Genomic DNA, 12,998 nt, shown 5'->3' with positions numbered 1-12,998 from the left:
AAGAAGATAAATGTTTCCGTTCGGTCCCAATGCACCTCCATACCTTTTATGCTACATTGTGCTTTGTAGCGCTCGTTCTTTGTTGCATTACACAATACAGCGACGTCTCGTGAGTAAATATCGCGCACCGTTCCTTCAAACATGTAGTTGTTCATCTCAGCCACATTCTTTTTATGATTGTGCCAAAGAGTGCAATGAGCGATCCTGGGTGAGCAGGAGCCTGCACCCACCCCCTTACGTGAGCCCACCCCCGCACTTTTTATAAAGTGCAAGCGTGCTTGTGCACGTGCAAGAAGAAGACACGGCGCTTCATCACTCAAGAGGCCGCGACCGGGAGAAAAAAATGTCTGATCCGGTCAAACCTCGGACGTCTTTCCTCATCGAGGACATTCTCTCTCTGAGGGACAAGACGGAATTCGTCGGGGAATCCTGCACCCCCGTGAAAGAAGAATGGGAAGCGGAATCGGAAAACTTTGCAGAAAAGTCCTTTGTGGGGCATACAGGTGAGCTCAATGGAATTCACCCGACCGGCACCAGACATCTTCTAGACGTGGGAATTTGGACTCAATATGGTCTGGTCCCCTTTAAGACATGATTTGGTTCCCTTGTGGACCAAAAAGTTGTGTCAATTGAAGTTTTCCCCTTATTTTGTAAATGTTTCAATTGAATTGAATTGTCATTCATATCATCCATGAGAAACATGGAGTGCAAAGAGATTAGACATGGCACTCCAGGGTAAACATATGATAAAGACTTGAAAGAGAAAAGAGCATCAGGAAAAAAGGCAGAAAAATATCTATAACATAGTTCTTTGAGACTGACCAATGCTATAATAATCGTGCAGTTTACTACTGAAAAATAATAGTGCAATGAAAAGAAGTGCAATAATATTTAGCGGCAACAAAAACACCAAAATAAGAAACAAGATACATATATATTTACGTAGCTTTATGTGATAAAAGTTTAGCAGCAACAAAAAAAATGTTTTCACAATTTCGTGCGCTCGTTTAGGGTGGTGATCGCCCTGGGGTAGAAGCTGTCTCTGAGCCTGTTTGTCTTTGTTTTGAGAGACCTACCAGAAAGCAACAGGTCAAAGAGGTGATGGCTGGTGTGGGAATTGTATTTTAAGATGTTGCAATCCGGCAATGTTCTCTAGACCGAGCAGAGAGTAGCCGATGATCTTTTGGGCTGTGTTGATTACTCTGTTTTTCCTGTTTTATGCCGCACTCGTTTCAAGTCAAATCAAGTCATGCTTATTTGTATAGCGCTAAATCACAAGGAGTCTCAAAAGGCTACACAAACTACAGACTATTATTTCCCCATCCCCTGATCTAAAACATGATCACTTCAAATTATGTTTCGCCGTATAACAATTTTTGTATTTTTGATGAACGGCTACGTACAATAATCGTTGCTAAATGTCCTGAAAGAGGGGAAGGAACTAAGAAAGATGCTGTAAGAACAGTTTGTGTGATTTACTAAGTAGATAAAATAAATGTGTTTACACAAATGATCATTATTTAGATGATTCTGTGAGTAAATAGGTGCCACGTTGTGCTTGTAAGGTGTAATATTGCTTATTTAGGGTAATTGCAGTAATGGAAGCAATTAACAGAGGTTGAAAGTTGTGTACTTCATCTCAAGCGGTCCAAATTTAGCCCCCAAAAGTCGTCTTTTTAAGGTCTTGACATTTTTTTTAGAGACTAGCTCTTGTGGTCTGTTTTAGGTATTATTTTGTCCAAAAATAGACATCTAGAATTGGTTTTTGCCCAGCCAATCAAACATGGAACAAATTTAGTCCCCAAATATTCGTTGTTTTGTTCATTTGATCTAAATGTGTTCAGTCAGGAAGGTTTTTGTTGTTTCGTCTAAAGTGGTTCAAATTTGTCTTGAAATTATTTTTTTTTCAAAAATTACTGTGTGGATTTTTAGGCTACCCTGTAAAGCAGTATCAGACAATTTAGTGCGAAAATACATGTCTAAAATTGAGTTGTGTCTAATCCAGGGGGACCTTTTTATCAATGCACCCATAAAATCAAAAAACATTTTTTTTTGAGAGGGAGCCACACCATATATATATTAAGACAAAACTCCACAAAACCGCCGAAATCGCTTTCCAGACAACAGCTAATTTTCCAGCACATTTTATTTCACTGCGTGATGTTTGATGATTTTTAAAATATATGATGTATAAATGCCAGAGCCTGTGCCCAATATCAATATACCACTGAAAATTTGTCTCCCCCCCACAGTTACCTAAGAGTGTTGAGTCCCTTTTTGACTGTCATGTTCTGTAATTCAGTCCCCCAAAAGTAAAATTTTGAAAAAGACATTTTTAGGAGGTAGGATTTTTTTCTTGTAAGTCCGGTCCGTTTTAGACGGGATTTAGTCCAAAAATAGATTTCTAAAATTGGATTGGAACAATATTAATCCCTCAAAGTCAATCTTGTGTTTGATTCCCCTAAAGTGGTCCAAAGTTAGTCCAACAAAGTCCCTCTTGTGTTATTTCATCTAAATGGATCCATATTTAGTCCCCAGAAATGTGTCTCTTGAGGGCATTTTTAAAAAAAAAACATTTTGAAGGTTGGATACTGTGTAAATCTAGTGTGGCACATTTAGACATCATTTAGTCCCAAAATAGAATATAGGTAAAATTGGGTTGTGTCCAGCCAATCAAAACTAGACCAAATTAGTCCCAAAAAATACACAAGTTCATATTGTCCAAAGTGGTCCAAATTTGGCCCCCCAAAGTGGTCTTTAAAAATTCGTCTTTTGGAGGTTGGATTTTTTTTGAAGGTTGCGGGTAGAAGGGGGGATGGGGGTTGGTGTGGGCTACCCTATAAATATACCCCTTTTTAGATAGGATTTAGTCCAAAAATAGATGTCTGAAATTGGGCTGTGTTTAGCCAATCATAGACAAAACATAGACAAAATCCTGTTATTGTTGTGTTATATTTTCAAAAGTGGCCACAATATATCCCCCCAAAAGTTATCTTGAATTGTTTTGGAATGAATGTCTTTTGGAGGTAGGATATTTGGGTGGGAGTATTACTCTGTATATTTAGCATGGTCCGTTTTAGACGTTTAGTCCAAAAATAGACTTCTTAAATTGGGTTGTTTTTAGCCAATCAAACTCGGACCAAAAGTGGATTGGATTGGTCCAAATTTAGTTGCAAAAAGTCGTCTTCCTAATAATCTTTATGAGATAGGATTTTGTTTTTGTATAGACATCCTTGTAAATCTTGTGTGATCCATTATAGACATGATTTGGTCCCAAAATAGATGTCCAGAGTCATAATTGATGTCTCCAAATTCGTTTTTCTTTAGTTCGTTTAAAATGGTCTAAATTTACTCCACTAAAGTCCATATTTTGACTTTTGGTCTAAAGTGGTCCAAATTAAAACTCCAGAAATTGTACAAGCGCTGCCCTACTTACGAACGATATTCCGGACAATCGTTCGTAAGTTGAATTTGTTCGTAAGTTGCTTCAGTGCTATAATTTGTATGGAATATATGTTTAAGTTTTATATAAGTATTTTAAGGCTTGTATAAGTAACCTGTATTGTTTTGTACTGAAAAATATACATTTCATAAGATAATATGCTCTATAAAGATAAAAAAAAAAAAGTTAAGTTTTAACTTACCTTTGGAAGATGAGCTTAAAGAGTTAGGCGACTTCCTCGTACGTGGAAGAAAGTGGCCGTAAAAAAGTGATCCAACCATTTTATCAACCGCATCAAGCTTTCTTATTCTACTTTCATTTCAAATAAAACGGCTCGACTCTTCTTTACACTTTACACCAACCAAATTGAATGGATGCACGAGATAATAAACATTAAAAATATCAAAGTTCTGAGCGCACTGGAGATAATAAAGACATAGTATAGAATGTTTACACACGAACTAGGAAGAGGAAGCGGATTTCTTCTTCGGGGTGGATGCTGGGTGACCTCTCACAGCGCCACCACAAGCTGGTAGCGGCGGAAAGAAGCACTACAGTACTGTCCTATATTTGGAAAAAGGTCCACAAAATACAAAATCTAACTTACAGCAACTTACATCCCGAAAAAAATGTTCCTATCTACCGTTTTACGTAAGTCGAATGGTCGTAAGTAAGGGAACGTCTGTATTTTCAACGTCTTGAAAATAGTTGAAAATAGGTTTTTTTAACTGTAAAGACGTTCTTAGAAGGTTGGGAATTTTTTAGGGCTGTTATCCGTTATCTGCACCGCTTATCCTCAGTAGGGTCGTGGGGGTGCTGGAGCACATCTCAGCTATCTTCGAGCAGTGGGCAGTGGACACTCTGAACTGGTTGCCAGCCAGTCGCCAGGCACACAGAGACAGACAACTCACTCGCTGATTCACACCTAGGGACAATTTGGACCGGCCAATCCACCTGAAATGCATGTCTTTGGAATGTGGGAGGAAACCGGAGTGCTCAGGAGCAAGCCCACGCAAGCACAGGGAGAACATGCAAACTCCACACAGGGAGGTTTGACCTCAGAACAGTGCCACGGACGCGCTAACCACTCAGCCGCTATTTCTTTGCAAATATAGTGTGGCTTGTTTTAGCCAATCAAACGTGGACCAAATCCGATCCCCAAAATTTGTTATTTTCTACATCTCAACATACAAAAAGAATGTTTTACAAATTTCATTCTTCAATCAAGACAGAACCTTGGAGTCAATTTAACATTGTTTCAACCAGTTTTTGCCATGCGTACATTCTTTAATATTTCCTTTACATATTTCTTTGACTCCGCAGCATCCGTGGACACGTCCTGTCCCTGCACGTCCGAAACGGCCTCACCGGAAAAACCCAAACGCTCGAGAGCGGCGTTCACGCACCTCCAAGTTCTGGAGCTGGAGAAGAAGTTCAACCACCAGAAGTATTTGTCGGCCCCCGAGAGAGCCCACCTGGCCGGCGCTTTGAGACTGACCGAGACGCAAGTGAAAATATGGTTCCAGAACCGCAGGTACAAAACCAAGAGGAAGCAGCAGGCCGGCGAGTTCCTCAAGGACACGTATAAATCGGACGCTGGGGAGCCGGTGCTGGTTTTTAGCTCGTTTTGTCGGGCCTTCCACTACGCACCCTACTTGTGGGACTACGCTGGGCCCCGGAGGTCTGCGCTGTGGTAATAATAATAACGATAACATGAAATAAATAATCAGCGATTATCCTAATGATAGCTGACGGTATTTGTTTGTCCAAGTACTTTGAAGAACAGCAGACCCCAAGAGTACGGGGACAGTTTCACTTTATAGTGACGAATAAGACTTTTTAAAGACCCTGATTATGGCATTTTCCACACTACACAACATCAAACAACACATAATTTCAAGTGCCCAAAAATATTCCAATTCAGTTCGACTAAAGGTTATTTAATAAAATGCCGAGGATCATCAATCAACCATAAAGCAGCTGAAGAAATGAAATGAAATGATCTGCATTTATATTGAGCTTTTCAAGTCAATGACTTCCCAAAGCGCTTTACAACGTGCTTCACATTTCCCAATAGTGGCCTTGTATGGCAGCCATGTAAGACGCTAACCTGCTTATTGGGGGTATTAGGGGTTCAGTGTCTTACCCAAGGACACTTCGACATGTAACACGGACAAGCCAGGATTCGAACTGGGATCCCTTGATCCCAAGACGAGCGCTCTACCTCCTGAGCTTCTGCCGCCCAAAGAACATTGACTGATGGGTGTTTTTAATACAATGTCCTCTTATTTGGGTTCTCCGATTTAAAAAACAATGAATATATTTATGTATATTTTAATATTAAAGTAGAGCAAGAACCATTTTGTATTGGAAACATCCCGTAAAAAAAAAAATTACTGAGAAAATAATTTAAAATGAATGTTTTCTTTACGTAAAAGAGTTGATATGAACTTCTACATTCTTTTTGTGAAATAAAAACAATGATGTGCATATTTTTGTATCATATTGTGTGATTTTTGACTGATATTTTTATTCTTTTGTGTTTTATATATTATCTTTTGGGCAGCACGGCGGCACAGTGGTTAGCGCGTGTGCGGCACAGTTCTAAGGTCTTGGGAACCTCTTGTGTGGGTTCAAATTCAGCTACCGGACTTCCTGTGCGGAGTTTGTATGTTCTCCCCGTGCTTGCGTGGGTTTCCTCCGGGCACTCCGGTTTCCTCCCACAGTCCAAAGACATGCATTTCAGGTGGATTGGCCGGTCCAAATTGTCCCTAGGTGTGAACGAGCGAGAGAGTTGTTTGTCCCTGTGTGCCCTGCAATTGGCTGGTAACCATTTCAGGGTGTCCCCTGCCCACTGCCCGATGATTGCTGGGATGGGCTCCAGCACCCCCGCACCCCTACTGAGGATAAGCGGTGCAGCTAATGAGATGAGATGAGATATTATATTTTTTAAACTCTTTTGTGGCAAGGCCCCCAGGGCTGGGTGAGATCCACCTTAAGACTCTGGAATCCAGAGTCTGGATGGTGTCGGTGTGTTCTGGTTGACACAACTCTGCAATATTGCGTGGACATCGGAGACACTGCATTATTGCGTGGACATCGGAGACACTGTTGTGGTCTATTCCACAGTACTGGAGCTGAGAATCAGCCAGGAATTAAAATCTCGGATCCTGGAAGAATTGTGTGGTATTGGTCCGGGCCATGGAACAGTGGACCAGCTCTACACGCTCTGCAGCGCGCTCAAGGGTGAATGGGAGTTTGCCCATCCTGTCTAAATGTGTTTCGTGGACTTGCAGAAGGCATTCAAACGTTTTCCTGGGGGACCCCTATAGGGAATGCTTCGGGAAAATGAAATACCGGACGGTTAGTGGGACTGTTCGGTCATTGTATGAGTTTGGTCTGCTATGCCGACAATTCAAGTGGGAGTTGGACTCTGATCTGATTCCATACCTGTCAACCTCCACGGCTCCATGCCCTTACAAACTGTCGTATATTCGCTTACAAAATTGAAAATAATTTTACACCATATTTTTTTTTTTCAAACGTGTTTATTTATGTAGTTTAACATGTTATATTGTACATGTGTTTCATTATATCATTTATATTGTTAATTGACATTTTGTTGTGAGATACTGAGTTGCTCGACATGAATGAGGTTTTTTATAGAATAATACATTTTCTTATACAAATTATTAATTCATTTTCTGCATTAAATTATTGTTGGTAATGAACTGATTAAATGGATTACCACAAACCTGTCTTATTTCATTTTCTCCTTTTATACTTCCTTTTTTCTCAACTTCTTTATACAACATCATAATAATTCGTAATATAATGCATCAAAGCAAGTGAGCCTTTTGAGAGACAGCTCTCTTTAATGAGTTGAGCCGAAAAAGCCGATTCTCTAAAAAGAGACGGACTTCCTTTCACTACACAACTCGACCTTGTTTGACTTGATTGATTTGCCGTTTTGTGATAGTCGGTGTATACCGGATGGTACCCATAATTGACAAATTTGCGTTTTTCCGTACAGATTTTCTTGTACGTCGTACACGTCTTAAAATGCATAATAAACGTACAGGTTGACAGGTATATGATTCGGTTTATAATTTTTTGGGACACAACTTCTAGATGCAGCCATGATGTCAAAAGGGGGCCTCAGAATTGCATTTGTTTTTTGCAGATGACGTGGTGCTGTTGGCTTCCTCAAGCCTTCAACATTAGCTCTTAGTGGACCGATTCGAAGCTGAGTGTGAAGAGGAAGATCAGCACCTCCGAGACCATGGGTCTTAGCCGGAAAAAGCCGGTTGGAACATAAGATTGACAGATTAATGCCATGTCTGTCGTCATGCGGACCCTGTACCGGTCTGTCACGGCGAAGAAGAGCTTAGCCAGAAGGCAAATCTCTGGAATTACTGCTCGGTCTACGTTCCTACCCTTACCTATGGTCACGAACTGTGACTAAAAAACAAGATCCTGGATAAAAGCGACTGAAATGAGTTTACTCCGCAAGGTGGCTGGGCTTGTCGCTTAGAGATAGGGTGAGAAGTTCGGTCATCCAGGAGGGATAGCGGCTGCTCCGTCGCTTTGAGAGGAGCCAGATGAGGGGACTCTGGCATCTAATAGGGATGACTCCAGGAAACTTCCCTCGGGAGGTGTTTCGGGCATGACTCATGGGCAAGAGGCCCCAGGGAATGCCGTGGCATTCCTAGGCCAGCCTTGAGGTGAGCTGGGATCCTGCTAAACGAGCTAGACAAAGTGGAAGGGGATAAGGAGGTCTGGGCTTCTCTGCTGATCCAACCATGGATAAGAGGTAGATATTGGAAGGATGGATGGAAGGATCGTTTTATATTGTTGGATGTTTATTTTCTTTCATTGATATCATTATTTATTCAAAAAAAAGGATAAATAAAGTTTCTAAAAAACGTGTAAAAGAGCTATTTTCTTGCGCAACAAATAGCACAGATATTACAAAACGCGCAAACGCGATGACTGCGATAAAAGCGCCGTCCCAAGGTCAGCCGGTTCGAAACGGTCACGATCGAACGCCGTCATTCTAAGGTGAGTAAGTTCAGTTTCCAGTTAACACACTTAATCCTAATCTGCGAAAAATAAAAAGAGTGCCACACACGAGCGCATACCGTATCGAATTCGATATACATCTTAAAGACTTTGGTCTTATCTCTTCATACCACCGTCTCCAAACAAAGACCCGGAGCCGAAAACCTGTCAAGTGGCTCCTGAGTCCGTCCAAAGTGGACCAACCAGTCGGGTCAACGGGGTGAAGCGGCAAACGGAATATTTTGAAGCGTTCGTACGATAGTTTGTTATCCGGGTAATTAGACGGAAGATAGCGTCTGTTTTGACGGCCGTGAGAATGTCTCTCACCGGGTGGGCCGAATGTGAACGTGTCGAACTCGATAAAGGAATTCGTCACGCATAGATGCTGTGCGTTACTGTAAATTCCCGACTACAGAGCGCACCTGATTAAAAACCATTTGAGTAAATTTAAGAAATAAACCTAACTTTATTTTTGTACAAGCCACACCGTGTTCTGGGCCAGAGGCTTAAACAGCCATAAAAAATTATTTTCATTTAAAAAGAAAATCAACGGGGAAATGTCTAGTACAGAAAAGTAACACATTGTGCCGCGATTAAGACCCTCGTCTGCAGATGTCAATCACAATCAACTAGGGCAGCAGTCAATATTAAATAAAGTGCCATTAATGTAAACTGTAGGCAAGAGTGTGTAAAAAAACAATTGTATATAAATGTTTGGAATCTGTTTAACAAGTAGTGCTGGTTGATTGAATATTTTAGTGTGGCAAGAGGTGACTAAAGTCCGATTACTATTGTGTACCTCTCCTTACACTGTAACTAATGTTGGTGTGTATAATTATTGTTTTTTAATGTAGTAGTAGGGTGGAAATATGTGTTGGCCTGGAGAGGGAAGGGTCCCACCAGGCTGTAATTACCCAAGACCAGGGTTGGGTAGGGTTACTTTAACTGGATTACTTTCAATTACTTTTGGATTACTCCAATACCAAATATGCTAATAAAAGGCAAAAGAAACTAAATATAAATAAAATTATGACTCACAACACGTGGTAAGCTTTCTCTCCTGGCTTTGATCTCTTTGATCTCCGGGAAAAATAACATAAAATGTGACAGAAACTAAATGAAAATAAATCCAAACAGCTTGCCAACATCATCTTTGCCGTTCTATGTATTCCGTTACTCCCCAAGCCTGCACAAAATTTAGTAATTGTATTCATATTTGTATTTGTCTTTTGTTAGCATATTTGGTATTGGAGTAATCCAAAAGTAATTGAAAGTAATCCAGTTAAAGTAACCCTACCCAACCCTGCCCAAGACAAACCACAGGAAAGGGTGCCCTTAAGAACTGTACTTAAGGGATCAAACCAACCAACTTGTAGCAATACTTGATCTCTTCTCTATCCCTTTGTCATGTGCGCAAGGAATGGGAGAGCTTGAGATTAGTCGAATGGCACATTATGAGATAGATAGAGAGAGATAGAGAGATAGAGATAGAGAGAGAGAGAGAGAGAGAGAGAGAGAGAGAGAGAGAGAGAGAGAGAGAGAGAGAGAGAGAGAGAGAGAGATACTGCGTATAGGCTGTAGATTGTACAGGCTTCCAAATTTTCGCTTTAAAATGCAAGTCAAGTCAAGTCATGTTTATTTGTATTGCTCTTAATCACAAAGAGCCTCAAAGGGCTGCAGACACCACAGATGATTGCAAACCACATACTACTATTACACCATGCCCTGATCTAAAACCTACATGAGGACAAGCAAAAACTCAAAAACCTCAACAGTAAGAAAATGAGGAAACCATGAGAAGGGACTGCACATGAGGTAATCCCCCTTCCTGGATGACGAGGCTGTTGCAATGACAAATAATACACATATATTGTCAACATGAAATATAGGTCATTCTTAAGCTATAGAATAGAAGTGTGTTTTAAGCCGAGATTTAAGCAGTTCCACTGAGGTTGCAGTTAAAATCTCAGGGGAAAGAGCATTCCACAGAACCGGGGCCCGAATGGAGAACGCTCTCAAACCTGCGGATCTCTTCTTGGCTCTTGGCATCAATAGTAGACCAGCATTTTCAGAGCGAAAGCTCCGGAACGGGACATAGGGGGAAATTAAATCTGAAAGATATGAGGGAGCAAGTCCATGCATGATGCTAAATGACCTGACTAGAGGACCCAAGATGGAGGCTCATCTCACTGTGCCATGCGTTTGCCTGTGTTGGGCTATTTTCGGGTTTGTTCAAGTTCTGATTTTTATTTCAAACATTGAATCCTTTTGGTCGATTAGAACACATGCTGTAAGACTGACAATCTCTCTTAAACTGATGCTAACCAACCGGGCTGAAGTAGGCGAGATTGCTGCTTATCTCAATCTGCCATTCGTTCGGCTAGGTTCAAGTGTGTTCAGGTTTGTGCGACATTTTTTCAAATACTGAAGCAATAATTGCTAAACTTTTAGCGTCCTTCTAGGACCGAAGTATCACTGTACTGTATAATCCCTGCTCCAATATCACACAACTACTATGTAAAAGTACTGTCAGTGGATGAAGTACTTCCTAACAGATCATTTACAATCGATCAAGCTAGGAAATTACAGCTCCTCCACGATCAATTTCAGCACCGGTTCTCCACAAGGGTGTGTAATGAGTCCCCTTCTCTTTACTCTCTAGACATCTGACTCCACCTTGACCCATCCCTCGAATAGCATCATCAAGTTCGCTGATAACACCACGGTGGTCAGACTCATTTCAGGGGAAGATGAGTGAGGCTACAGGGTTGAGGTCAAAAGACAGTGAACAACCTCCCACTGAACACCTAAAAAACAAAGGAGATAATTCTGGACTTCGGAGGGGCAGAGCAGAACCAGCCCCGCATCACATCACCGGGAAAAGCGTGGAAAGGGTCCTATCCATCCGATTACTGGCCGTACAGATCTCTGAGGACTTCTCCTGGTCGGACAACACCACGGCGGTGATAAAGAAGGCCCAGCAGCGACTTCCCTTCCTGCTCAAGAAAATGAACCGGAAAGAGAAGCTGATGATGGAATTTTACAGCGCCACTGTAGAGAGCATCCTAACGTACTGTATCACGCCGTGGTAGGCAGGATGCTCTGCAGCAGACAGGAAAGCCCTAAAGAGGATTATAAACACAGCCCAAAACATCACTGGTTGCCCTCTGCCCAGCCTGGAGGACATTGCGAGCTTTCGCTACCTCAGCAGAGCCGAATACATCCTGAAGCACTTCTACACCCCAGCTACCGCTTTTTTAAACCATTACCATAGGACTGACAGTTCAGATATCACAAAGAGAGAGAGCTACTTTACTCAGAGGCACAATACCCTAAACCACAAGCACACATAAGATACGTGAAACACAGTTTTAAGTGCAATATTCCGGTAGTGTATAGTTTTTATGTTAGATATGAATCCTTTATATTAGAGGTAAATACGTTATATGTTTTATATTTTGCCAACTGGAGTGAACTCTTATTTGGTTGTAGCAACACAGTGATAATAGAAGTGATTTTCATTCTGATTCTGGATACAAAATCATACATGGACTTGCTCCTTCATATCTTTCAGATCTGATTTCCCCCTATGTTCCTGTCCGAAGCCTTCGTTCTGAGAGCGCCGGTCTTCTGGTGATCCCAATAGCCAAGAAGTGTTCCGCTGGTTCGAGAGCGTTCTCCATCCGGGCACCGGTGCTGTGGAATGCTCTTCCCCCTGAGATCCGTTCTGCAACCTCAGTGGAAATATTTAAATCTAAGCTTAAAATACACTTCTACTCTATAGCATATGAATAACCTATCCTTTTATTGGACAATATCTGTGTATTATTTGTGATTGCAACATCCTTTACTGTCTGGTAATCCTGAAAGGGGGATGCCACATGTGCGGTCCCTTCTCAAGGTTTCTTCATTTTCCTCATGTTGAGGTTTTTGAGTTTTTCTTTGCCCTCATGTTGGTTCCAGATCAGGGGCTGGTGTAATAATAGTCTGAGAAAATAGTCTGTGTAATAAACTGTGAAGCCCTTTGAGACTCTTTGTGATTAAGGGCTATACAAATAAAAATGACTTGATTGACAGGATTTTTGTTTTTCACATACCTCCAAACACCCAATAATAACAAAGCCTCATTTCTAAGAATGATCTCAGTTTAGGTTGAAATTAGCCACGATAAAGGTCTGGATGCATCTTTGAAGGACCCGCAGATTTCTGGAGGAGAAACAAACCCGACCACAAAGGAATCCTTTGTCAATGCAGCAATGTGCCGTGACTGACTGACCAGTTTACCTTCTCCGATAAGACGTTTTCATCTTTTCCTCGCCTATCATAAACTTCTCCGGGTAATGTAACTGGAACCCCCATGTCACTGAGTCAAAAACTTTTCAATCCCGACCGCTATCAGCGCCTGGATGTTTGTGTCTAAGACCAGCATGCATTTAGAGAAGAGGCTGTTGTAATTTTCCAGCTCTTATCTGCGGCGTATAGATGTAAAGTAGTC

At 41.4% G+C, this 12,998-nt stretch overlaps 1 protein-coding gene across 1 annotated transcript; it reads left to right on the top strand.

The window, feature by feature from the left end:
• Positions 1-276: 276 nt before the first annotated feature.
• nkx3-1 (NK3 homeobox 1) lies at positions 277-5,438 on the top strand. The gene is made up of 2 exons (XM_088336437.1): positions 277-503; positions 4,766-5,438. Exons 1-2 carry the CDS (start codon positions 344-346, stop codon positions 5,137-5,139), a joined length of 534 nt encoding a protein of 177 aa, XP_088192563.1. The 5' UTR covers positions 277-343; the 3' UTR covers positions 5,140-5,438.
• The last annotated feature ends 7,560 nt before the right edge of the window (positions 5,439-12,998 follow it).

The sequence above is a fragment of the Urocampus carinirostris genome, chromosome 5 (assembly GCF_059441175.1).
Source record: "Urocampus carinirostris isolate Australia breed hairy pipefish chromosome 5, RoL_Ucar_1.0, whole genome shotgun sequence".
Classification (NCBI taxonomy): domain Eukaryota; kingdom Metazoa; phylum Chordata; class Actinopteri; order Syngnathiformes; family Syngnathidae; genus Urocampus; species Urocampus carinirostris.
Note: the sequence above shows the minus strand (reverse complement) of the source record. Positions and strands in the feature narration are given on the sequence as shown.

Bases quoted from the DNA above. Each gene is read 5' to 3' on its own strand.
- nkx3-1 (XM_088336437.1), top strand. From the start codon at position 344: ATGTCTGATCCGGTCAAACCTCGGACGTCTTTCCTCATCGAGGACATT. The intron at 504-4,765 runs GTGAGCTCAATG...TTGACTCCGCAG, and splicing joins GTCCTTTGTGGGGCATACAG to CATCCGTGGACACGTCCTGT.